Genomic DNA, 25441 nt, shown 5'->3' with positions numbered 1-25441 from the left:
TTCCCGCCTATGAGAATGGTAACAATCTAAGACCTTGATGACGTGCTCTGTTGGCAAGGCTGAGGGAAGCTGGCGCCTCATGCATTCTGGGGTAAGCGCATAACGGTTCGACCCATGAAGAAGAATGTGCATGGACCTTCTAGGACTCTAACCTGATGATTCACCTCCACAAATATGAAACACCATGTACACTAGATTACCCTTTGTGGAGTTATATTTATAACAGCAAAAGACTGAAAAGATCAAAGGCCAGGCACAGAAAGTGCTGAGGCATTCAGTTACACAGCCAGTAAACCGCCTTAATGCTTTCGCTAAAGGAGGTTTTCTGTACTCAGCACAGTATGCCCTGATACACGCCAAGTACCAAGTTCCCCAAATGCCACGTACCAGGTTTGCTTCACCTTCACATCCTGAGGAGACACGTATCTGGGTCTCCGACAAACCTTTCTGGTTGTGCCATAGAGCAGGTTTTTCTGAATGAAGGCTGAAAAAAAAATTTACATACATATATATGTGTGTATATATATACACACACACACAGAGCAGAAGATGGTCATGTTTTATAAACATATCAAATGGGTTGGAAAGCTAATCCAAACATGTAAAGCCCAGAATCAGCCTGTTAAAAGTCAGGCAGTTTTGACTCATTTCAAATATTCATAAAGAAATAGGAAGCCTTAGGAGACTGGGTTTAATGAATAGATGAATGATTAGTAATTGACATATCAATTACACATGAGTGCTTTTAAATTGTTCCTTCCAATCTTGTTTAAACTATTATTTTGCTTAGCAATTTTTCCCAGTCTGGATACAAAAAAAGCTTCATCCCAGCCTGAGACCAAATTAGAGATCTTGAACCAGTGGGATTTAGAATATAATAATTTTACTCTTATGACTTTATTTTAAGGAAACACTCTATAGCAGTATTTCTTAACCATTTTTAAACCTGTACCATCTTTAATAAACACATTTCTTGCCCCATTCCCACCCCCAAGATCCTTAGATTCATCTTGAGGGTGGAAGGGACACTGCCCCTTGAGTCGAAAAACCACCAATACCTACAAGTTAGATTACATGTCTCCACTCATCAGGAAAATCCTGTCAAGTCTTACTTTCTGCATTTAAGAGTACAAAAATAATTGTTTTCATTTAAAAAACATTTCAATATTAATTTTCAGATGTCTTTAACTTACCTTACTACATTTGAGGTGTGTGTTCCCTGCGCTACAGCCCAGGTGGTTGTCAAAATCAGGCACTCCTGGGGCGGGGTCCCCTACATTTTAATCAGGAGCCCATGATCCAGACCCAGCTACCACAACCCCTTCTGTTACCCACCAGTCAACCTTCCATCAATACTCTGCTAGCTAATTAGCATACTGCATGGGTTTTTATTGGCCTGTTGACTGACATTATGATGACTTTCAAATGGGCTTTCACTGGTAAAATTAAGTTATTCAAGACATGTGGACTGGATAAATATATGTGAGACCCATTCTCTACCATCCCATGAACAGGGTAAAGAAAGGCATTTTCCTTAATTTACCCTTAAAGAGGCTTAGTCTCTAAGGAAGCCCTAACCTTGGGGATTCTGCCTGACTGATGCCAGCTAACAGATGTCAGAATTCGGTCTCTGGCATCTTGGCATTTACCTTGAGTGACTCTTTTGAGACAAGAGGCAAAGCCGAGTCTTCCCCGATCCTACAGAACAAGTCATCTGGCCTGCGGTATGTTTCCTAGGTGTACTTTCTAATAAATATCTAATTAATAAATGTGAGTGGCGGATTTAGGTCTGAGATTTACTTTCACTGTATCTAGTAGTGAGGTGGTGAGGAGAGAAATTAACTCACTTCAAACTTTTTCTGTGACTACTGTCAGCTACCAACAAAAAAAGAATTGTGCCCACTCAGGCGAGCCTAGGTCAGTCTGCAGTAAGCATGCTTTCTCCTAGTTTGTAGTCAATTGCATGCGTGTGCTCGTCTCTACCTCCACATGACTCTCTGTTCTGTCCTCTGAGGGTGCTGCCTAGTAGGGTTGAGAGTGATCAAGGTTGCAGCTGACATTTTCAATTTATTTGAAATTCTCCAAATATTTGAACAAATATTTTAAACTGTTGTCAGCAGCAGTCAGATGAGTGCTAGTTATATAGACGTGATCATCAGGGCAGTCCTGACTTGTTATTTTGTATATTTAATTGTCCCCTTTATTGCACTGTGTTTATCAGATTGGACTGCAAACCACCTCACATGTGACTGCTGCTTTCCAGCAGACGCTAGAGTCTGGTAAGCAGTTCTCACTGAAGAGCAGAGGAAACATTTAGGATCCCTGAAAGGGCCTATGGAGGCAGCAGCTATTCTACCTTGAGTAAAACCACAACTGCTACAAAACCACAAGCTACAACTAGCTAAAAGCATGCAGTAACAGTGGATTTAGGGTAATTCACTAAAGACACTTTATTGCCCTCCACAGAGAATGAAAGTCCATAAAAATAGAGAAAACAGTAAACTGTGTTTAAAGGAAGCCCCACTCAACTCCCTTTAAAAATGCTAAACATTCAGAAGGATTGAGATGTGAATTTAAAGGCAAAACTAAATTGAACAATGCTGGACTGATAAATTCACGAGGAAATGGCCTAAAAAGTTACAGAAAAACTAAAACTTAAAAAAAAAATTCTCACAATAGGCCACTGGAAAGCTAAAAGGTGTCTGGTCTGCTTCTGGCTGTCAAGGCAACTGGGACAAGTCACTTAAGGCCCAGTGTCAGGACACCACGAGCACACAAAAATCTGCTTCCCAGTGACTTTTAAACAAAGTACACGTCTTCCACGTTTGTTAACCTGGCAGCCCCTCCATGCCGAAGGCGCCTAGAGAACAGAAGATATTAACATTACCACACCAGGGAGTACGAGGCAAAGCTGCGCAGCAGAACCACTGTGACACTTGTCAAGGACTAAGGTTAATCCTCAGACACAGAGGAACTTGACCATGGCCAACAGGACAATTGCCACTGCGCACATGGCAGCTTTTCCCTCCACACTTTGGGCTCCTGTTCCCTCCTCGGGGTCATCTCTCGTCATCTCCCAAGGCAGTCCTCCTCAAGCCCACTGGGTGGGCATCATCTGTTTACAGGTCTGTCTTCCCTTCCAGATGGGCAGCACGTCAGGAGATGAGACCGCCCTTTCTTTTCTTTCCTGGCCCTCAATGTGTACACAGAGCTCTTCCAAGGTTAACGTGGAAATGGCACAACCAACAGATGGCCAGGCCCTGCTGGGTGCGGGCGGTGGGTCAGGAAGTACCTTTGAAGTCTAACTTGTATTTGTGCTTTCCAGCCTCGAACTTCATTATGGCTGCCTGGGCATCAGACCCTGAGGCGCAGTACGCCAGGTAGGCCTTCTCCAAATCGCTGCTGCTGACAGTGGTCACGGGGTGCTCCATGCCCTGTAAGAGAAAATACCAGATAATTCTTGAAGGCAAGAACTTAAGATGATGAAGACACACTGGGTGCTATCCTCACCATGCCCACAGCGGTACTCATGTCATGGAGGAGGCAGAGGACAGAGCAGGGTGGCAGGAGAGGGAGCCACTGAATAGAAGCCAATACAACTGCCTCTTAAAAGCTGCCTGGGAAAACAGAAGAGCGTAAACATGGATGTTGCTAAATCAGGATACCTGCGATGGGAGAAAGGGAAGAGAGGGTATTCAACTGCTCATAATGGATGACACAAGCATTCAAATGCAGGTGAAACATCGACAGTGAATCTCGAATGCTACCAGACTCGAAGGCCTGAGCAACACGGCCCCTTCTCCATCTAGTCTTGTTCCTGCCATGCTCTAGTCAGAGGGCAGTCTTCATTTTCTTTTTCTGGTCCCTTAGAAAACTTTTCTATTTTTCCAATTATCCATTCCAATCCATCTTCCTCATTCCAATGACCTACTGGATAGCTGATGTTTTAGGACGGACTGACCATGAATTCTGGCCCCAACCTGTTTACTCTATAACCTTGGCAACTTATTTTAATCTCTCTGAATGTCAATTATCTCAATTTTATAACAGGTAATAGTATTTAAATCATACTCATACTGTTATACAATAGTATGCCATCTTCATACTATCCTCAAAGGGTTGGAAAAGAATTAAAACGAGGCATGCAGAGCACTAAGCACAGTGCCCAAAATAAAAAGCAAAAGTGCTGCAGAAATATCAGGTGGGTGTTTGGACACACAAGTCTGACATTCAAAGATGAATCTGGTCTGGAGACAGAGATAGAGAGCTCGCTTGAGGTGGCCACCACTATTGGAAGAATCAGTGTGATCACCCAGTGCAAACACACCAGTGGGAAGAATGGGGGTGTGGGCTGGACCCCAGGAAACCACAACATTCACTAAGGGGAGTGGAAAAGCAGCCCATGAAGGGCACAGGATAGAAGCAAGAACGCCAGGACAGTGAGGAGCGAGTGGGCAGGAAGCTGGGCGAAGGCTGGAAATGCCATGGGACTTGGCACGTGAGTCCTCCGCTGGGGTCTACGGAACTGTGAGGCCTATGCCTGACTGGGTCCCACTTCCTGCAGGTCCTCCATGAATAGTGACCAGATGAACAAGTAATGGTAACAGAAGTCAGATTCTGGTGAGTAGAGGAATAAATGTGGAGGGTAGGGGGGTCCTTTCCTTCCAAGCAGATAGATAGGTTGGTTCCGGTAGAAGAAGATGAAGGTAACTGTGGGGCTTTTAGAGCAAGGCAAAGGCAATCATAGGAAAGGGGAAAAATAGAAAAGGTAAACTAACATGAGAAGCCTGTTGAGAATAATCCAAAAAGGATTCTGGTTGGGATAATGCATCCTGGAGCTGAACACCTCAGGGATGGCAAGTTTAATGCAGAAAGCTTCAGTGGGCCAAGTACAGTAATTCGTTTACATACAAGATTAGGTTATGGGTTGAATTGTGTTCCCTCCCCAAAAGACCTATTGAAGTCCTAACACCCAGTACCTCAAAATGTAACCTTATTTGGAAATAGGGTCAATGTAGATATAATTAATGTAATTAGTTAGGATGGGCATCTAATCCAACATGACTGATGTTCTTATAAGAGGATGGCCATGTGAAGACACACAAAGGAAGAACACTATGTGATGATGAAAGCTGACTAGAGTGATGTGTCTGTCTACACACCAAGGAACACCAAAAATCACCAGTAAGACACCAGAAGCTCAAAAAGGCAAGGAAGAATTCCCTACAGGTTTCAGGGGGAGCATGACCCTGACTACACCTTGATTTCAATTTCTAGCCTCCAGAAACATGAGACAATAAATCACTGTTGTTCTAAGCCACCCAGTTTGTGATACTTAGTCATGGCAGCCTTAGGAAATGAATGCAGGTGGAAGCAATTTGGATCTAAAATTTGGGAGTACATGTTGAGCTCAGGCATTAAAAAACTTAGCTTTTCTGAGAAGAGAAAACTACCTTGAACTGGCAATTAGCAGAAAACTAAGACAGAAATATAAATATGTGGTGACACCAGAAGTATGTAGGAAAAGAAGGGCTAGAATGGACAAGTCACCCTACGAGATGGTCCCACTGATGGGACAAAATAAGACCATGCAGCCAAATGTCACTGAGTCCACACGCATGCATCTATACCAGCATATGGTGTGTCACTCATACCTGTAGAGTCATCCCCAGAACAGAATGCCAGCTTTGAAAAGCCTTAAATTTTATCTGCGGCTACACAAACATTCCTGCACACACAGGCATTCACTCCAGAGTTACCTGCTCAACAGTAAGAGAAGCATCCTTCTATCTCATTTAACAAAACCAATGAAGAAACACGATCTCCAACTTTTAATCATTCTGATCTCATGAGAGCCAACAGATATCTAATTGTTCAAAGATGGAAGCTCAGAAAAATGAATTCCAAATTAGCAAGATCTGTATAATTCCCCCCAAAGCGGTGAGTAGGGACATCTGGAGATCTTTAGCTCTATCACTGACCCCCAGAACAATCTTTGGGCACATGTTAGAAGGGCTCTTTGATATGGAGGCTCAGGAGGGAATCACTGGCCCTCTTTCCATCACACTTACTTGTCTTCCATATTCCTGCCAAGAACCAAATTCATCATTCCAGTACCACACCCACTCGGTGGTGAGAATGTAGTGTGGAGGTTTGGTGACTGACGAAGCCGTGGAGAGGCGGCGAGCCCGGGCAGTGCCGAACGTCATGGAGTCGAAGTTCAGATAATCAAAGTGAAAATCACCGACTGACTCAGCGCATAGGATCCTGCAAAAGAATGTAAGTGGTACATGAAAATTTCACCAGCCGAATGTACACAGGCCCCTCAGCTTCCACCCATGGTCTTCTAAATGCTCAGCTGGTAGATATAAACGTGAGATGCACATTAAAAAATAAAAGATCCCAAGACCAGCGGGGAGGACTGCTTTTTAAGATCAGTTTTGCTGTGCGAAATAATAAAATCGAGGTGACATAGAAAACTCATTATCATGACATTCCTTTCACTACACAGAAAGTGCTAGTTAAAATACATTTTTTAAATGCACTACTGAGCTGGAAAGAAAGGAAATCCTTAGAAAACAAAATAATAATAGTTAACATATGTTAAATGTTTATTGTGAGAGTGCGGCCCTGATGACACCTTGATTTTGGATTTCTAGCCTCCAGAACTGTTAGAGAATAAATTTCTATTGTTTAAAGTCACCAACCAAGGTTGTGGTAATCAGTTATGGCAGCCCTAGGAAACTTCTATACCTATATTCAGACTTACAGCTGTCTTCTAAATAGAAGCAATGGAAGCTAGAGAACAGTGGAATAATCTCTGAAGAGTTGAAAAAAAAAAATACCCAATAAAACTCTTTGAAGAATGAGGATGAAATAAAGATACCTTCAGACGAACAGAAAACACATTTGCCACTAGACTCTCACTAAAGCAATTTCTAGGAGATGAAGTTAAGGAAGGAACATGATCCATGAGGAAATGTATGGCAAAGGATGGTGAGCACAAAACAAAATGATAAATACGGAAGTTAAAGCAAATACTGACTACATGATATAATGCTAATTTCTAACTTCTGGGATTAAGAAAAGAACAGAAGCAACACTTACATAGCACATTTTATACACCTGACACTGTTCTGAGTGTTTTACATATATTAATTCCTTTAATTCTCAAAATAATCCTTTGATGTAGGAACTATTATTTTATCTATTTGACATATGAAAAAATTGAGGCATAGGAAAGTTAAGTAATTTGCCCAAATTCATTTAAGTAGTAAATGAGTTTGAATGGAACTAGTAAGAATTCAACTGTTCATAATTCTTTAATAGTTCAAGAGAATGATTAAAAGTATAAATTAGCTTAAATTGCTAAAGTTTGTTACATTAAAGAGCTTATTTAGATTTCCAGAGTAACCACTAAGAGAATAAGATATTCAGGTCATAGCTCCCAAACTAGCAGATAAGGGGGGAAAAAAATCAAATGAGAAAAAAATGTAAGAGAAGACCAAAAAGACAAAAGAAATATAGAAAAAGCAGGTCAAATAGCAAAAATCAAGATGGACAATAAAAATCAATTCAAATGTATAAGTAATCATAATACAAAATAATTAAAAAACAAAGATTGACAAACAAGAAAAATATCCAGTTCTATGTTTACAGGTAGTATAAAGGACAAAATATAAAATATGAGGACAAAAAACTTTGAAAGTAAAAAAAAAAAAAATAGTGAACAGTAACTAAAAGAAAGTTGGCATAGTTACATTAACATCAAACAAAACAGACTGAAGGTAAAAATCATTACTAGAAATTAAAAGCATCCACTTTACATTGCTAACAGGCTCAAATTATTAAGATAAAAAATTTTTAACTTGTATATGCTTTATAACAGTTTAACATGTAAAACAAAAATTGATGGAATTATAAGGAAAAATTGACAAATTCATAGTGTTAACATATTTCTGTATGTTAACCGATAAAAGCAGCAAAGAAATCAATAAAGATATAGAAGATTTGAACCACATAATTAACATACTTCATCTAACACTGCATCCAAAAGATCTTTAGCATACATAGAACTTTTACTAAATCCGATCATGTACTACACCATAAAGCAAGTCTCAACAAAATTCAAAGTATCTGTTATTACATGGTCTATACTTTAACAACAATGCAGTTCATTTGTAATTAAACAAAATTTAAAATACATTTAAAAATAAACCATGGGTCATCTAATATATGAGATCAAAAAAGGACAAAAGTTGGTTATTCTGAAATAGAAAACTACTAGTAAAATTAGTAAATCTCTGCAAAATTGACAAAGAAAAAAAAGAGGGGAAAAAGAAATTAGAAATGTAAAAGACAAAATTCAAGATGCCACAGACAGTAAAAGATATCACAAGCAACTTTATGACAATTAATCTGCAAATAAATAAAACAAACAAACTTCTGGAAAAAAACATCAATTTACCAAAACTGACTCGAGGAAAAATAGAAAACCTAACTGGTCCTATAACAATTATGAGAAATTGGGCCAGTAGTCCCACAAATTAAATGTTAAGTCTGTACATTCTTATAGACATATGATCAATCATTCAGGAAAAAGTAATTCTAACTTACCAAAAAAAATTTTAACAGAAAAAAAAAAAACATTCAATCTCATTTTTATGAGGTTAGAAACTTCTTGAGGTAAAAACAGGCAAAGATAATATGAAACAATTATAGACCAATCTTACTTAAACATAAATGCAAAAATCGTAAAGTATCTGAAATCCAAATTCAGGGGAGACAGAAGGAAATGGGGAGAGGGGGAAAGGGAGGAAGGGACAGGGAGAGAAGTGGGGGAGAAGGAGGGAGAAAGGGGGAGAGACAGAGAGAGAGAAAGAGAAAGAGAGAGAATGAATGAATGAATGAGTGTGTGACTGTGTATTAAGCTCAAGAATGCTATGGACTTAACAGAAAATTGATGTAATTCACTGCATTAACAAAGTATGAAGAACATGGACTCCTAATTAATGAAGAAGCAGCACTCAATAAAATTCAATTTCCATATGGAATTTTAAAAAAATTCCTAGCATTCTAGGAATAAAATTAGAATTCTTTAACAAGGCCAAAGATTCCAAATACTTATTCATGTTAATTGAGTAACATTTTAACATTTACAAGTTACTCCTTTTAAAGGTAGGGGAAAAAAAAGAAGAAAAAATAATATTTCAGCTATCACCACTTCTATTCAGCATTGTATAGGAGGTCCTATAATAAGGCAATAAAAAGAAATAAAATGTATAAGAATTAAAAAGAAGTAAAAGTGCTATTTGACAGTTATACTAATTTCTATGTAGATATCTAGAATAGATGCCTATACAGATGATTCACATATATTATCAGTAGATTCTGAGTTAAAATAGTTTAGTAAAGTTGCAGAATACAAGATTACATAAAAGTCAACTGCATTTCTATGGGATATCACGAAAAAATAGAACAAAAAAATTTTTTTTCTGGGGATATACAACATAACTAGTTAATAATGCTGTATGGTAAAATAATAATAATAATAATGCTGTATGGTATATTTGAAAGTTGTTAAGAGAGTAGATCCTAAAAGTTCTCATCACAAGGAAATAAAAATTTTTTTATAACTATATGAAGTGATGGATGTTAACTAAACTTATTGTGGTAATCATTTTGCAATATATACATATGTCAAGTTACTGTGCTATACACCTTAAACTTATACAAGTGTTGTATGTCAGTTATATCTCTATAAAACTGGAGGGAAAAGAAATTTTTTAAAAAATTTTAAGCAAAGAAGTTAACAGATCCCTAAGGAAAAAAAAATCTAACAAACGATATACAAGACTTTAATGAAGAAAATTATAGAACTACTGAAAAATATCAAAGAAGATTTAAACAAATGAGATGCTATCATACATATGAAAGTCTCAGCATCATAAAGATGTCAGTTCTCCCCTGACAGTAGTCAATGCAATTTCAATTTTAAAAAGTCACAACAGAGTTTTTTTGTGAAAACTGAGATTTTCAAATTTCTAAAGAGAAGCAAAAGACCAAAAGGAACTAAGACAATATGAAGAAAACTAAGGTCAGGATTTGCCTTGCCAGATGTCAAAACTTACTAAAAAGTTCTACAAGGTAAGATAGTTTGGTATTGATACAAACAGACCAATAAAACAGCCAGACACAGACTTGGGTGTGTATTTACTAACTGGTGCCTGACATCGGCGGCACTGAAAATAGGTGAATAGATGGACTACTTTAAAATAGTAGCATTTGGCACGTGAGTCTGGAAATAAGCTATAAAATGTGTTAATATCGTGACAAATTTAGCTCTGTTTTGTTTGGATTTAAAAGTAAACTTCTGGAAATGATTAATGATGATGGCTGCACAATGTAAATGTATTTAATGCCACTGAAATGTACACTTAAAAAATGGTTACGATGATAGATTTTATTATGTATATTCTACAATTTTTAAAATTTTAAATTAAATACATTTTTAAAAGGTGGTCTTTGGAAAAACTGGTAATTCATCCGCATAAGAATGAAACTGGGTCCATCCATACTTTACCACAGGCAGGGAAAAATTAAATACAGTCCTTAAAATCTTAAGACTTTTTAAAGAAAATTCAGGAAAATTTCTTTATGGTCTTGGAATAAGGATGGATTTCTTATGACACAAAAAATATAAAATAAAGACGAATAAATACTTCTCTTTACTAAAAGACACCATAACCTAACAGGAAGAGTTTATTTTAAACACACACTCAATAGAGAAATTTTCTTAACTTCCTAAAACTAAATAACTAACTAAAACCACAACAACCAGCCCCACCAAAATGAGCAAACTACTAGAACAGACATTTCATAGCAGAAGCAGCATAAATGGCCAACAAACATATGGAGAAACACTTTACCTCACGGGATATGCAAACGAAGATACCAAGTTACACCCCCAGACTGGGAAAAGTTCAGATGGCAGATGATAACATCAAACACTAGGTAGTGACACTACAGATTGTTAACGGAGGTGGAAAGTGGCGCAATCACCTGGAAAACAGTTTGACGTCACCAGGCAGAGTTGAGGATGAACCCCAGCCCAACCCTAGCAGTTTCACCCCCGAACATCACTCAACGGAAGCCCGTGCACATGTGCACCAGGAGACAGGACAACCTGGACGAGTCGCAGAGTCCTGAGAGAAAAATGCTAGACACAAGAGTCCCGTGTACGGTTCCATTTAGATGAAGTTCAAGAACAGGCAAGACTAACCTATGGTAATAGACATCAGGGCAGTGGTGGCCTGTGGGTGTGGGCATTGACTGGAAGGGGACAGGAGGAAATCTGCTGGGGTGAGGAAAATTATCTATACTCGGATCAGTGTTGGCTACACGAGTGTATGCATCTGTCAAATTCACTGAACTATATGCACTTCACTATGTGTAAATTTGCCTCAGAATAAGAGAAGGAAGTGGAGAGGGTGTTTTGTCAGCCATTTAATCCTCCTAGGGGAGTAATTTGTTTCACATAGTTTGCCAGTAGCAATTTGTACATAATTGTACTCTAAGCACAAATTTATTTTATCTACTCAAAAAGTAGACTCAAATTCTCTTTGTGGCCAACATATTGTAGCAAGTTCAATCCAAGATGGTAAGTATTTGAAAATAAGGCTACCCAGAACTTCCTCATTTACTCTGAACTAAGTAAAACACGGGGGACACACTTAGAAAAATAAGGAAGTTAAAGGCTAGATAAATGGCAGTTCAGCCATACAACTTCACAGGCAAAGGGTAAAATTTCACAAATGATTATCTCTCACTTTTCCATACTAATCAATGAGGATATAAGTACGTGATCAATCTCAACAGCAAATTCAGAACTCACTTGGTACCACCACCTCCTTCCCCACAGATTCTCCCTTAAAAGAGAAGGTGGGAGAACACGGGCACCAAACTACCAGTATAAATATCAACTTCCAATTCCCAGCCCAGAGTTCCTACCTGCAGACCAGGCTGTATACTAAATGTTCGTGTGTGTGTGTGTGTGTGATTGAAACTAAATCTTGCTGTGTCTAAACTTCCCATACCACACAGAAAAGACAAGGTAAGAGCAGACCCAAGTGAAATTATTTCCTACCTGTCTTTTCTGGGATTGCTATATGCTTCTTCGATAAGCTCCATTTTGTCCAAATCCTTCCATTTGTCTCCATCCAAGAACTGCCATCTATATGGCAAATGGAAATGAACTCTATTGCATTTATCTAAAACAAAAATATAAACAAGACATCTTGGCATTAGACAGCATGGCCTAGTCCCATGGTTCTCAATGGGTGTGGTGCTGCCTGCTGACTTGGCAAGGTTATGGAAATCTGTGGGGGGCGGGGGGGGAGTCTTTTTTTTTAATACAGTCATATCTAAGCATTTAGATATTGAAATACGATGTATTTTATTATGTACACTTTTGTCTCCCTTTTTAACAGGACATTACAGTGACTTTTAGAAAGATGTTAGTAGGTTACATAATATATTAATTTCATCTCACGACAGTAAAGAAGTTGATCATAAGAAGGTCGAAGTCTCCACTCTTGCAGAGGGCACTCTATGTCTTTGCTATTCATGTGGCAGGTAGGAAGGGGAGCTGTCACACCAAAAACGAAGCCAGCTTTTTCTCTACTGGAAACCCAGCCCAACCCGACATGTTCCGCCTCAGGTGGTCAGCGGCATGGGTCCAGCACACTTTGATCTTTCTGGCTACTAACATATGCACCTCTTCTCAACACACGCCCACAGCCCTGACGGTCTTCATATGCACTGCTCTGCCCCTGCAGATATACACATGCTGGCCCCAGTTAAAATCCTAGTCCTCTTTTTCCCTTTCTCAATTTCCTTCACTCCTTCTAATGTTCCCTACTTCATTATGACATGACATTCCAGAGAACAGGCTTTCTAGGTGAGCCACAGAAACCAAATCAATTTGGCAAAGTACTCACATCCATATCCTCTTTCTCCCTATAGCCCTTGAAATGACAAGCCACAGAGAAGAAATCCAAAAGCACTAGAAACAATAAAATATTCCATCAAATATTCCAAATATATTGAAGAATTTCCAAAAACTTGAAGCAGAAAGAATCAAACTGATAGAGAAAGGAGAGAAAGAAAAAACAAAGTATGCAGAAGAGAGCTACAGCAGAAGTGGGAAGGGTCTGGGGACCTCACAGAGTTCCATGTACCAAGGAGCAAGGAAGACACGAGGCGATCACAATGAGAGTAACAGGGACCCCTTGGAGCAGGCACTCCCTCACTGCCTTGTTTGTGCTCAGCAACCTTGTTGTTTTTCCCATGGAACATGTGAGTGTGGATATAAGGGCTGGGGAGAGAGAGAAGCCTCTGAGAGAGTCATCAAAGCCCCTAGTCCTAGGATACATGCATGCGGCCCACCCGCCAACCAAGACGTAGTGCCTCTTCCCCGATAAGCCCAGCAAGAGAATCAGCAACCACCACAGGCATGGGGATTCTGAGTGCCAACATGAGCAGACGACCAAGAATCAACCAAAACACAAGGAAAAACTACGTAGGCAGTTAACTCACACAAAAGAATCAATACCTAAGAAAATAATTATTAGAGAAAAGGGATCAAGAGTTACAGTTAGACCTAAACACAAAAGCTAAATCTATAAAACTTCTAGGAAAAAAACCACAGAAGAAACATTTTTGTGGGCTTGGAATAAGCAAAGATTTTTAAAGTACACAAAACACAAACCATCAAAAAATATTAAAATGGGTATCAATATTAAAATTTCTGTTCTTCAAAAGATACCATAAAGAAAATGAACATGAAAGACACAGACTGGGAGAATATATTTTCAATACCTATATCTGACATGTATAAAGAATAATCAAAATTCTTGCCACTCAATGAGACCAAACAATCCAAAAAAATGGGAAAAATCACACAAATTCACAAAAGACCATATACTGTATGATTCCATTTACGTGAAACATCCAGGCAAATCTATAGAGATAGAATGTAAATGTGTAGCTGTCAGGGGCTGGGGGGGAGGGGAGAATGGAAGTGACTGCTAATGGGTACAGGGTTTCTTTGGGGATGAAGAAATGTTTTAATATTGATTGTGACGATGGTTGCACAATTCTCTGACTATATAAAAACTATTAAAGGAGTGAATTACATGGTATGTGAATTATACTCAATATCTCAATAAAGCCGCTATACAAAAAAGGCAAAGATTTAAATGGATTCTTTACAGAAGATATATAAATAGCCAATAAGCACATTAAAAATAAATGTTAAAGATCATTAATCATCAATCATTAATGCAAATTAAAACTACAATGAGCTAGCACTACTCATTTATTAGAATAGCTAAAATTTAAAAGGCTGACAATACCAAGTGTAGACAAAGATGCAGAATAACTGGAACACTCATTCATACATTGCTGGTGGGAAGGTAATATAGTACATCCACTTTGAATGATAGTTTGGCAGTTTTTAATAAAGTTAAACACATATTTATCACATGATCCAGTAATTCAAGGTCTTTACCGAAGTGAAAACATATATCCACATGAAAACTTGTACATGGAGATTTATAGAAGCTTTATTTGTAAAAGCCAGAACTAGAAACAACCTAGTGTTCATCAATATCTGAATGGATAAACAAATGGTAGTCAATCATGCAACAGCAAACTACTCAGCAATAAAAAGGAACAAGCTATGGATGTGCTAGCATGACTGAACCTCAAAAACATGCTGGGTGAAAAAAGACAGTACAAGAAAACACATTCTGTATGATTTCATTTATATGAAATTCTAGAAAAAAGCAAATCTAATCTACAACAACGAAAAACAGATCAAGGATTGCCTGGGGTCGGGGAATTGAGGGGTAAAAATTAACTATAAAGGGGCATAAGGGAAATTTTTGGAATGAGGGAACTGTCCCATATCTAGAGTACAATGATAGCTACATGGGCACACATAGTTACCAAAACTCAGAGTAAATCGGAACTCAATGTTGAATTTAAATACATACATATATATGTATATATGACACATATTCCTTGACCTACCTAGCATTCCATTTCCAGGAATCCATCTACAGAAATACACATGTGTACTCTGATGCTCAATGGAACATGACTCGAAATACTACACGATTGCTTTTTTAAAAACAAGGTAGACTTACATGTACTAATGTAGGAAAAAACCTCTAATATGTTAAGCAAAGGAAGCAGGTTAAATAATATCTGTCACATGTTCCCATCTGTTAAAAATATGTAAACCAAATATGACTACACAGCATGTGTTTACCTTTAGAGATGACTGAAGGAGGACTTCAGATTTTACTCTGTATTATTTGACTCTTTTATAAAGTGAAAGTGTTCATAAATAGCGTTCATAAATTGCTTGGGTAGTTTTTTTTTTAATTTATTTAAATTAGTTTCAAGTACACAGTACATTGGTTAGACATCTATACAGTTCGTAAAACGATCCCCCCAATTGTTCCCTCCCTCCCCTGGCCCTCCACCTAGCCATCGTATTAATGCTGACTGCATTCCCTCTGCCATGCTTGGGTAGTTTTTAAAGACTGAAAATGAAACAAGAAGTTGTTACAGTTTTTTTTAAAAGGAGTCACTGAATTCGAGAAGAAATCTTTCTTCAAAGCCCAGGACAGCAGTAAGAAGAAAACAAAGGTTTAGTGAAAATACAGACACACACGTACACACAAGAATTGTTACTTCTGATAAAAGAGGGACTGTGGAGAGAAGACCCCAACTTAATTACTCATCCCTCAAGAGCAAACATGAGTGTCTCCTCAGTACCTTCCAGTTTCTAACGCATCCTAAGTCTAAGATCTCCCTTTATGAAGGACACTTACCTTTATTCCCACTACACTGGGTATCTGTGTCTCATGCATGTCTGTAACCTCTTGCTAAGTTGACCAAGGGTCAACACTTGATACTCACTTGCTGCATGACCCGAACAGAGTTATGTTTCCCAAAACTCCTCTACAGTTTGATTTTTAGAAACTCAAATAATTTCTACCATCCTCAACTCTCCAACAAAATTGCTGCAGAACTGGTTTGGCCGAATGTCACGCCAGCTCACGATTAAGGCCCGACTCTCTCTGGACAGGGAAGAGGACTTTGGAGGTGGCCTCAGAGCAGAGCTCCAGGAATGAGCAGCAGTGATCCCATCCACACGTGAATTAAGGGGTTTCCTCTGACTTACCTTGAAAGCTACAACTTTTCCGGATATGGTATAAGCAGATCTCATCATTCTCCTCTTGGTTAGTAGTGGTTGGGGACATAGAACCTGAACTATCTTTTCTTCCTACAAAGAAACACCACAAAGACACATCAGCTTCTGTGGAAACTTCATTTACCAGGTTGGAGTAGTTCAAGGTACAAAGGACAGAAAAGAGGGTTTATTCATCTCCCTGCACAAGACAAACATGGGCAGACAAAATCGTATAATGCTTGAGATGAAAGCACCCTCAGACATACATATGGGCTCTCTGTGTTTTTTTTTTAGGAAGAAGCCAGGGAGCCCAAGGCCACACAGCTGCTTGTCAAGTCCAAGGCAACACGAGGCTCTTTTCTCAGCTCTGGCTGTGCACCCAATTCACTAGAAGACCCATTTAAAAATACAAGTGCCTGGCTCTGGCCCAGACTGACTCAATCAGAACCTCCAGGGGTGGAAACAGGGGAGATTCACTATCCTACACATTGAGATAGCTTAAGAGTCCTTCTGTATTTAAGGTGGTGATGACACCAAAGGTCAAGTGGAGGGTTGCATTTTATAAACTGGATTTGATTCTAACAGCAAATACTTGTTAATGAAATATTAGAATTAGGTGCTAATACCAAGAAAAAAAGCAATATATATAAAGCTTCCTTCTCAAAATATCAGTTTTAGATTGTAAAAATTTCAATATAAAAAGGGCATGTAAGTGATTTCAAAGTTTACCTTTATTAGTAGTGCTCCAGTGAACCTTACCTAATAATTACATCCCCCCACTTCCACCTATAAGTTTACAGGAAACTCTCCTCATTTTATAACCTGTCATTTTGTTATTCGTCTTACCTTTCCATTTTTTTAGAGGTTACTTTTTTTATTGTTGAGTTAAACTGTAAAGTCTACATCTACAGTTTAAGAAGAAATGCTTCACATTTACATCAAGGTTACATTTATTCTAGTGGAATAAGAAATATGCAGACAAAAAGACCAAGTACACATAAAAAAAAAAAATGACTACGTGTTTCACCTGGTTCTTCTTTTGCTATTTTGGACCATACTTTTCCAGAAAATTGATCTTACATACATATTAAGTGTGATTTACCATCCCACTTTTTAAACATTAAATGTACCTTCTCACAATTTCTAAATGGGAAACAAAGTTTAAAAACAAAGAAAGTAAAAGTAATAGACTGCTATTACCTTACAGTGGAAAAGTTGAGTAAACCGTGAGCCCTCTGTGGCTCATCTCAAAGACACTTTTATTCAGAGAGGCAAGCATTTCTGTTCCAGGAGCATGTTTCTCACTCCTGCTGCAGGAACAGGCTTTCCCTTCTTTTTATGGGCCTCTCAAATATCCCCAGGCCAGGCCTCAAAACCCACACCTGTGGAGCCCTGGAGGTCACCTCCATCTGTCCTCAAGTCCTCAAGGCAGGTATCCTTCCCTCCCTTTCTAACAACATCATAATCCAAATAATTCATCTTCAAGATCTATTTAAAGCAAAACCTGTTTACTTCTAGGCAGGTTTGAAAGAAATTAGCCAAAATTAAAGAAAATATAAAGAAAAAACATATATGACAAGGAAAAGTTTTAAATATAAAAATCAGGTATGATTAGAGGGATAAGTTTGCTTGCTGGTGGTCCTGACGCTTACCTGGTATTTTAGGAAAGGGTCTGTTAAAAATCTTAACTATCACTACAGCTAACAAGTGGGTTTGATTGTGCATTCATTTGGGAGTCATGTCTCATAGTCACCAAGGCATAACTGGGGCCCAGGACAGTGGCCAGCACATGGCAAGCACTTGAATTTGTTGAATGAAAGAATGGATAACCAGAATGGCCAGCCAACAGCTGATATTGTGAAATTCCAAGAATATCGATGTGTAATAACCTTCTCAAGGGACCACATTATTCGTTTTTCACACAACAGGTATTCAGGAAATGCTTGTTACATAAACAGTCTCTGCTCAGAATTCCCCCATGTGCCTATCACTAAGCCTGACATTCCTTTTAAAATAATTATCCCAGCATGCTCCATCATTTAACCAATATCTGAGTGCCTCTGCCTACTGTGGGCCAGATACTGTCCAAGTGCCAAAGATAAGCAGTGAACAAAGTGAATTTATGACTAAAAAAAGAAAAAAAAAATCCATTCATACATATCAAGAAGAGAGCTAAAATTAAAATATACTTCACGAACTTATTTTTTAAAAATCAAAACAGAACACAATGCAAAGAACACCCCTAGAATTGTACAGCATGGCACTCTTAATTTTAGGGTCCCTTTTTTAAAAGGCAAGTTCTCCAGGGGGCAGAGGGACGACTGTATAGGAGAAGCAGAGTCCCTTATCTCAGTGCAGATGAGGCCCATATTCATTCACCGTCAACACCAAGTAGCACTTTTCTAGAATGTTTTGCTTGTTCATGGCCATGATTTCAACTCACCCTCATGACCCCCACTAGCTAGGAAGGGATCCCTAACTGCATTTTACTAAGAGAAGCACAGACTTATCCAGCCACACATCTCATTTAATGGCCAGATGGAATCCCGGAGCCCCAGCCCAGAGCCTTACCAGAAGTCCCTAGATCCGGAAGGTGCACTTTGCCAGGGGCGGAGCTCTTATTCTTGATGTCATACGCATTCCTATAAATGGAAGGCAGCCTGCCCACCAAGTGTGAGCTCATGCCCAACTTCTCCAGTTTTTCCAGAGTCTCAGAATTAGAGAAATCATGGGATCTCTTACAGCTAGTACCAAACTTGCATTCACCCTGTAAAAAATACTGGCAGATATGGAGTTTCGTACATTGCTTCTGAAAGGAACAAGAGCCATAGGGTCCATTTCCTTTATTGTAGTGAAGGCAGATCTGTTGACAGAGAAGGAAAAAGACAGCAGCTTAGGAAGGTTTCACAAGCCACCACCTCCCTACTGACCAGTCCACTGGTTAGAAGAGGTTTTTCCAGAAACCTAGACACTGCCAGTGACTCTGTTATCCAAACAAACCACGCAGCTATGAGAATATCCCTCACTCTAGATGGGTAGCTGTTACCATGTCCTTGACTAAAATGGGAACTAGGTGGACAGCAGGCTGCTCAGAACAGCTACTTCATGGGGAAACCCAAAGAACTTGATCAGAGTTGCTCCCTTCACAGGAGACATTTTAATGTATTTGTTCCTCTCAACCCTTAAGCTCTACCTATACCCTTCCCCCTGATTAACCAACTCTCCACTACCTAGGCCCGTTTCTCTCAACTCTTTTTCTACAGCTCAGGGTCAAAGAGGTTCTGAGGGTTTAAAGCATCTTAGAGAAGGCCAAATACAGCCCTTTCATTTCTCATGAGCAAAGTGAGACTCAGAGAAGTTAACTGGCTTACCCTAAGTCACACAGCAATCTGCCACATTTGGCACATACAATGGCTGAATTAGGTTGTTGGCAAAGCTGGGATCTGAGCTTGAATTAACTGCTCCTTCTCCTCTACACTCCAAATTCCTACAGATGCAAACAAGGCCAGAGACCACCAAGGACCCACCCATTCAATTCAAAGGCATTATACTAAGCAAGATTCAGCAAGGACCCTACTCTGGGGATGGAAACCCCAAGGAGAAAGGCCAGAGAGGGCTGGGGCCTTACCTGATTCTGCCACTTACAAGCTGCCTGGCCTTTGGCAAGCCACTTGTCAGCTCTCAGATTCAGTTTTTCAATCCCCAAAATGGGAATAATCCTACCTCCATTCCTGCGCTACTGTGAGGATTAAATGGGAAATATACAAAATGGCTAATACAATACCTGGAACACAGTGAGTGAGTGCTCAATTCATGGTGGTGGCCCCCAACTGGTCATCTGATAAAGGGTCTGAGTTTGTGGTCTCGGCTTCCATCTGCTGGCACTGTGTTCTGAACCAACCAGCACACCCAAGCACGCAGAGGCTACAAACTCCTGACTGGTCACCTTCTGATTCATTTTTCACACTACTGACAAGACGATCTCTCCAAAATGTGAATGCCCACTCCAAACACAAACCTACCTCCCGACTCCTTCCTGTGTATGAGCCTCTGCCCATCCATGTCTCTTTCTCCCCTCTCCAACCCTAAATGCAGGCTGTGCTGCCCTGTGTGCTGTCTCCTGACGATGCCAGGTGCCCTCCTCTCTGTACCTCCCTTTTCCCAGACCTTCATCTTTCAGCTCCAAGAGCAGGCACCATGGACTCCAGGACGCCTTTCCCAGCACCCAAACTGTGCCCTGGAGATCAGAGCACTGACTTCTATTGGAGCTTCTAACACAGCACCTTACAATTATCTTCTGACTTGTCTGTGTGACCCAGTAAATGTGCCTCCCAGAAGGACAGAATGGGGTCTTCTATCTCCTTATCACCAGTGCCTGACCCACAGTGGATATTCAATAAAAGTTAGCTGAAGTAAATCAATACTAATTTTCAAAAAGCAAAAAAAGTTAATACCCATTATGTGCCAGTCACTATGCTCTGTTGCACCTTTCTCAAATGGGTGATTTTAATTCAATCATATGGAAGCACTGTCATTAAAATATGCCAATCTAATCTGTTGCCTCATCACAGGAAGTGTCAGAGCATCCCATATAACTGGTGCTGGCCACAGGAAGGCACTGCTCAGACCTGCTGCAGAGCACAGTTAACTATCAGCCCAGTGTTGCCTCTGGAGCCACTACTTTATTCACACAGAGGCCACATTCCCATGGGACGCTCCCAGCCAATGAAGCACACCGTTCTAGGGAAGCCAAGGTTGCCTCCAACAGAGAAACCTTAAACTCAGAACTTCCAGTTGGCCAAGCAGAAGCTTTCTTAGAACTGTGCTGCAGTCCGGATCTCTTCCTGTCCAGTCCCCTTCCTTCCCCGTCCTCCTGCCACAGATGCTAGACCTGCATCATTGCCTCAAGGCTCGCCCCACCTTCTGCTCCCTACCCACTAAATCTCACACTTCTAATTCCATCTTGGTGTCTGCTTCTCGAAGGATATGAAATAGTACATAACCACTGCAGTGAGCTCTGAAACAAGTGGTTAATGCAATATGAGATTTCACATCAACTAAACTTCAAAATTCCCTGGGTGCAACTGAGTTAGTAGAGAATGCATAGTCTGCAGCCCTAGAAACCTTCTCCACAGCCCCAGCTGGGTCCACTGAAACCTGCATGATTCCAAGTCCTGCTAAACAAAGAGGGGCTGGCTGGAATCTCTCATCTCCTTGGCTCTATGTAAATAACATCTTGCTGCAGCCACTGGCCAAACAGGCTCTCCCAACCTCACAGAAGCCCTGCAAAGGAGGTACTAGCCCAATTGATAGAGAAAGAAAAGAGGCTTCAAGAAGGAGCAAAGTTGGCCCAATGTCACAGAGCCAAGAATTCAATCTAGGTCTCCTCCAGGCAGCCCCAGTGGTCACGATGGGGACCTTGGATTCTCTTCTATCATAATATTTCCTATTTTCCAACCTTCTGGCCTCTCCCTGATTCCTTGTGCGCGCGCGCACACACACACACACACACACACACACCCTCCTGGCACTCACCTCTGGCAAAATCCAGGGGTCGTTCTGAAACAAGAGCTGGCAGAGCTCACTGTAGCTCAGGTGGTCGACACCGTGAGTTTTCAGCACGCCCAGGTTGTGCTCAGTTGTCAAGCTGTGACTGTTCCTACAGCTCTTCCTGGAAAAGAACAGAGCTGGTATCACAACTGAACTGTCTCCCCAAAATTCTTATGTTGAAGTTCTAAACCCCAGGACCTTAGAAATGATTGTATTTGGAGACAAAGTCTTTAAAGAAATGATTAAGTTAAAATGAAGTCACTGGAGGGGGACCAATCCAATTTGACTGGTGTCCTTATAAGAAGAGGGGTTAGGACACAGACCGGCACAAAGGGAAGATGACTTGAGGATATAGGGAGAAGATGGCCATCTATAAACCATGGAGAGGAGCCTCAGAAGAAACCAACCCTTGATCTTTAACTTCTAGCCTCTAGAATTGTGAGAAAATAAATTTCTGGTTGGTTAAGCCACCCAGTCTGTGTTAACTTGTTATGTCAGCCCAAGCAAACTAAGACAGCTGGTAAAATCCGTCTTCAAGAATAGTTACCGACCCTGTTTAAAAGCACTGGAGAAAAAAACAGTTGGCTATGCAACAATAAAACATGTTTATTTACAAAAGAAGAGATGATAACTTGTCAGTTCTAGAGCCCAGGATAGCACCTTTCAGCAGGTTTCTGATGAGAATGACAGGGCTACTTCACAAAGAAGAGTCACAGCATACCAGTCATTGGACACTTAAAACACTGGCTGAATAAGTGAGTGTTGACACCTTCCAGTTGTAAGTATTTACTCATGCACACACAGGGGAGACCCGGCCCTTTTTTCTGTTCCCCTCCTCCATGTTTTCAAACAAGGCCCTGTTAAACACTCATTGTGAGCAAGGCACTGGCACCGTGCCCAAGCGATCCAAAGACTTCAAATGATCGCCTGGATCAGCACAGCTGGGAACAGTCAGGCAAACAATTTGCTTGACTAAGACACTGCCATACTTCACAGATCATGCTTATTTTAAGCATCTCAAAAGAAAACGAAATCCATGATCAACTCCCCCAAACCTGTACCTTCCACAGACTCCCCCATCTCAGTAAAAGGCTACTTCCCTCTTCCACTGCACAGGCCAAAAACCTTGGAGTCATCCTGACTCACATCCCTCTCTTATCTAGTGGAAGTGAAAGACAGAGATGACTAAAATGGAGTGGAAAGTGCAAGGTCAGCTGAGCTCAGACTACATCAGAGCAGATAGGAGGGACACCTGAGCCTGACGGAAGTGGGGAAGCAAACAAGAAAGGACCTGAGCCAAATACTTAGGGTTGAAGATGACCCAGGCAAAGAGAGAAGGGAAAAACATTCTAGGCAGAGAGGCTAATAACTGGTGCTCTCAACCCCAAATCTTATTATTACAATGATAACGATGATGACTACTAAAACTTGTTGAACATTTACCATGAACCAGGGAATGCCCCAACATTTTATGAGTTAATTTATTCAGTCTTCAAAAAGCCTATGAGGTAGGTGATATTATCATCCCCATTTTGCAGATGATGGAACTGAGACTCAGATACAAAGTAATTTGCCCCAAATCACCCAGCTAGCAAGCAGAGGCAGGGTTGGAACAAGGCAGGCTTGTCTCTGAGGCTACGCTCCTGACCACGGTACTTACTGCCCATTAAGCACAGTTTGAAAGTCAAGGACTGAAGAACCCTCCCATAATTCACCAATGAACACAAGCAGCAATAAAGACCTATTTCTGAAACTGACCTATGGTTCAGGAAGACTAATAGAGTCACAGAATAGGCATAGAAAATACAGCCAACTACACATTCTCTCTCCCTACATGATCCAGAAACGGTCAGAGAAGGAAGGTTCAAGAAATTCTCTTACATGAACCTCAAGGAAAAGGTAAAGATGAAGAACGAAAAAGAAAACACAATTATCTAGGTCAGTAAATACCATATGTTCAGATTTCCAAGATGAGTAAAATTTGACCTCCAATTTTGGTAACTACCCTAAGAATAGGTCTGCCATCTTTATTTTACCAAATACAGGCATTAACAAAATCTACCAGCTATCCTTATCATCACATCCATCCATCCATCCGTCTGCCCATCTGTCTGCCTGTCCGTCATTTACTGTGTCCACCTTTCTCTCCAGCTGCTGCTCCTGATTCTCCCCTGAGGTGGATCTTCTCTACCAGTCCCTGAAAGCCAAATTTCACCAGGGTTCCACCTTCACACCCCACCTCAGATCTGACCCATTCATGGAGCCACAGCCCCATACCACCCAACAACTTCCAAACCAGCCAATCGGGGCCCTGGCGGTCCTCCCAAACTTTAGATCCCTGACTAAGCAAGCTTCAAAACAAAACACTCTCCTTCTCTCTCAGCCAATAAGAAAAGAAGTAATGGTCATCTCTCAGTCAACAAGAAAGAAAACTGAGTCATCCCCTGTCATATTCTGTCACTACATTCTCACCAACTCCCATCTCTCACACATGCATCGCTTCTTAAGGCCTTACATGGGCCTTCAAATATTCTAATCTAGATATTTCTGCGCAGCTGCTTCTCAGGGACTACATTTCCCCAGCCCTCCCCCACTCCCCATCTAGGTGGGGTCATGAGACATCTTGTGATCCAGGGATGTGGGTGGAAGAATATCTACCAGTTCCAAAACTGACCCGTAAAAAACTCTCTCCAACCCTCTACTGTGCATCTTGTCTACCTGCTTCCTGGAACCTGATACCCAGAATGGCTTTAAGAGCCACGGGTTGAAGAGAGCAGAGTCTAGGTGAACCAGCCTGGATCCCTGAATGACTGCATGAAGCAAGATCCGTACCCAACACTGACTGATGGACCTGACATGAGCAAGAAATAAGATGTACTGTTAAGCCCCCCACTCCCAAAAAAAGAAAATAGAAAGGAGGGAAGGAAAAAAAGGAAAGAAAGGAACAAATCCTTTTAGGTAACTGGACTAATTTCCAAACAGGTCCCCATCACAACCTCTTGTAAATGAGCATCCACACCGCTACCTAAGATACATCTTTCTAAAATGCAGACCTGATGGCGGCTCTCTCCTGCCATTTGACCGGCCCCTATCACATTTAGGGTGAGGTCCAAACTCTTTAGCCCAAACCTAGTCCACCCATTGCAAAAATCTCAGCGAGCACCTGCTGTATGCACAGAGGGAAACGACCACCCAGGGCCAAGACCGCAGGGCCTTCCGCGCTCACGGAACTTCCGCCCACCTGGGGGCAGGGGAGTTATGGTAAGTGCTGTGAGAAAAGTAAACAAGACCATGTGATGGAGCGGAAGGGCGGGCTCAAAAGGAGTGTTTATGGCCTTAAGGATTCACGGGGCAAACCAGGAAGATCGTTGCAGACAGAGCAAAGCCCACGAGATGAGCAAAAAGGCTGGAAATGGGCATCCAGGAGGGGTGTGGCTGGAGTGCAGCCGGGACCAGCTCCCTGCGGTCCTTTCGGGAGATGGTGCGGAGCTTGCATTTTATCCTAGACGCAACCGAAGCCTCTGCTGGCTTGTAAGCCGGTGAGAACAGGGGCTGAGCGAAGTTGTAACAGGTTCCTTGGCCCGTGTGGCTTTCAAAGCTCCGGAGACCCAGCGTCATGGCGCGCTG

At 40.7% G+C, this 25441-nt stretch overlaps 1 protein-coding gene across 1 annotated transcript in view; it reads right to left on the bottom strand.

Moving 5' to 3' along the window:
* The window catches only part of PARP12 (poly(ADP-ribose) polymerase family member 12), a 33670-nt gene extending 8238 nt beyond the window's left edge, over window positions 1-25432 (bottom strand). Inside the window, exons 1-8 of the mRNA XM_025045847.1 lie at window positions 25191-25432; window positions 21800-21968; window positions 18836-19127; window positions 16256-16357; window positions 12146-12269; window positions 6072-6267; window positions 3293-3434; window positions 388-484 (exon numbers count right to left, since the gene is read on the bottom strand). Coding sequence (XP_024901615.1) covers window positions 388-484; window positions 3293-3434; window positions 6072-6267; window positions 12146-12269; window positions 16256-16357; window positions 18836-19127; window positions 21800-21968; window positions 25191-25432 — 1364 coding nt within the window. The remainder of the gene's footprint in view (window positions 1-387; window positions 485-3292; window positions 3435-6071; window positions 6268-12145; window positions 12270-16255; window positions 16358-18835; window positions 19128-21799; window positions 21969-25190) is intronic.
* Between the last annotated feature and the right edge of the window lie 9 nt (window positions 25433-25441).

Source organism: Pteropus alecto, unplaced genomic scaffold (assembly GCF_000325575.1).
Source record: "Pteropus alecto unplaced genomic scaffold, ASM32557v1 scaffold22, whole genome shotgun sequence".
In the NCBI taxonomy this organism is placed as follows: domain Eukaryota; kingdom Metazoa; phylum Chordata; class Mammalia; order Chiroptera; family Pteropodidae; genus Pteropus; species Pteropus alecto.
Note: the sequence above shows the minus strand (reverse complement) of the source record. Positions and strands in the feature narration are given on the sequence as shown.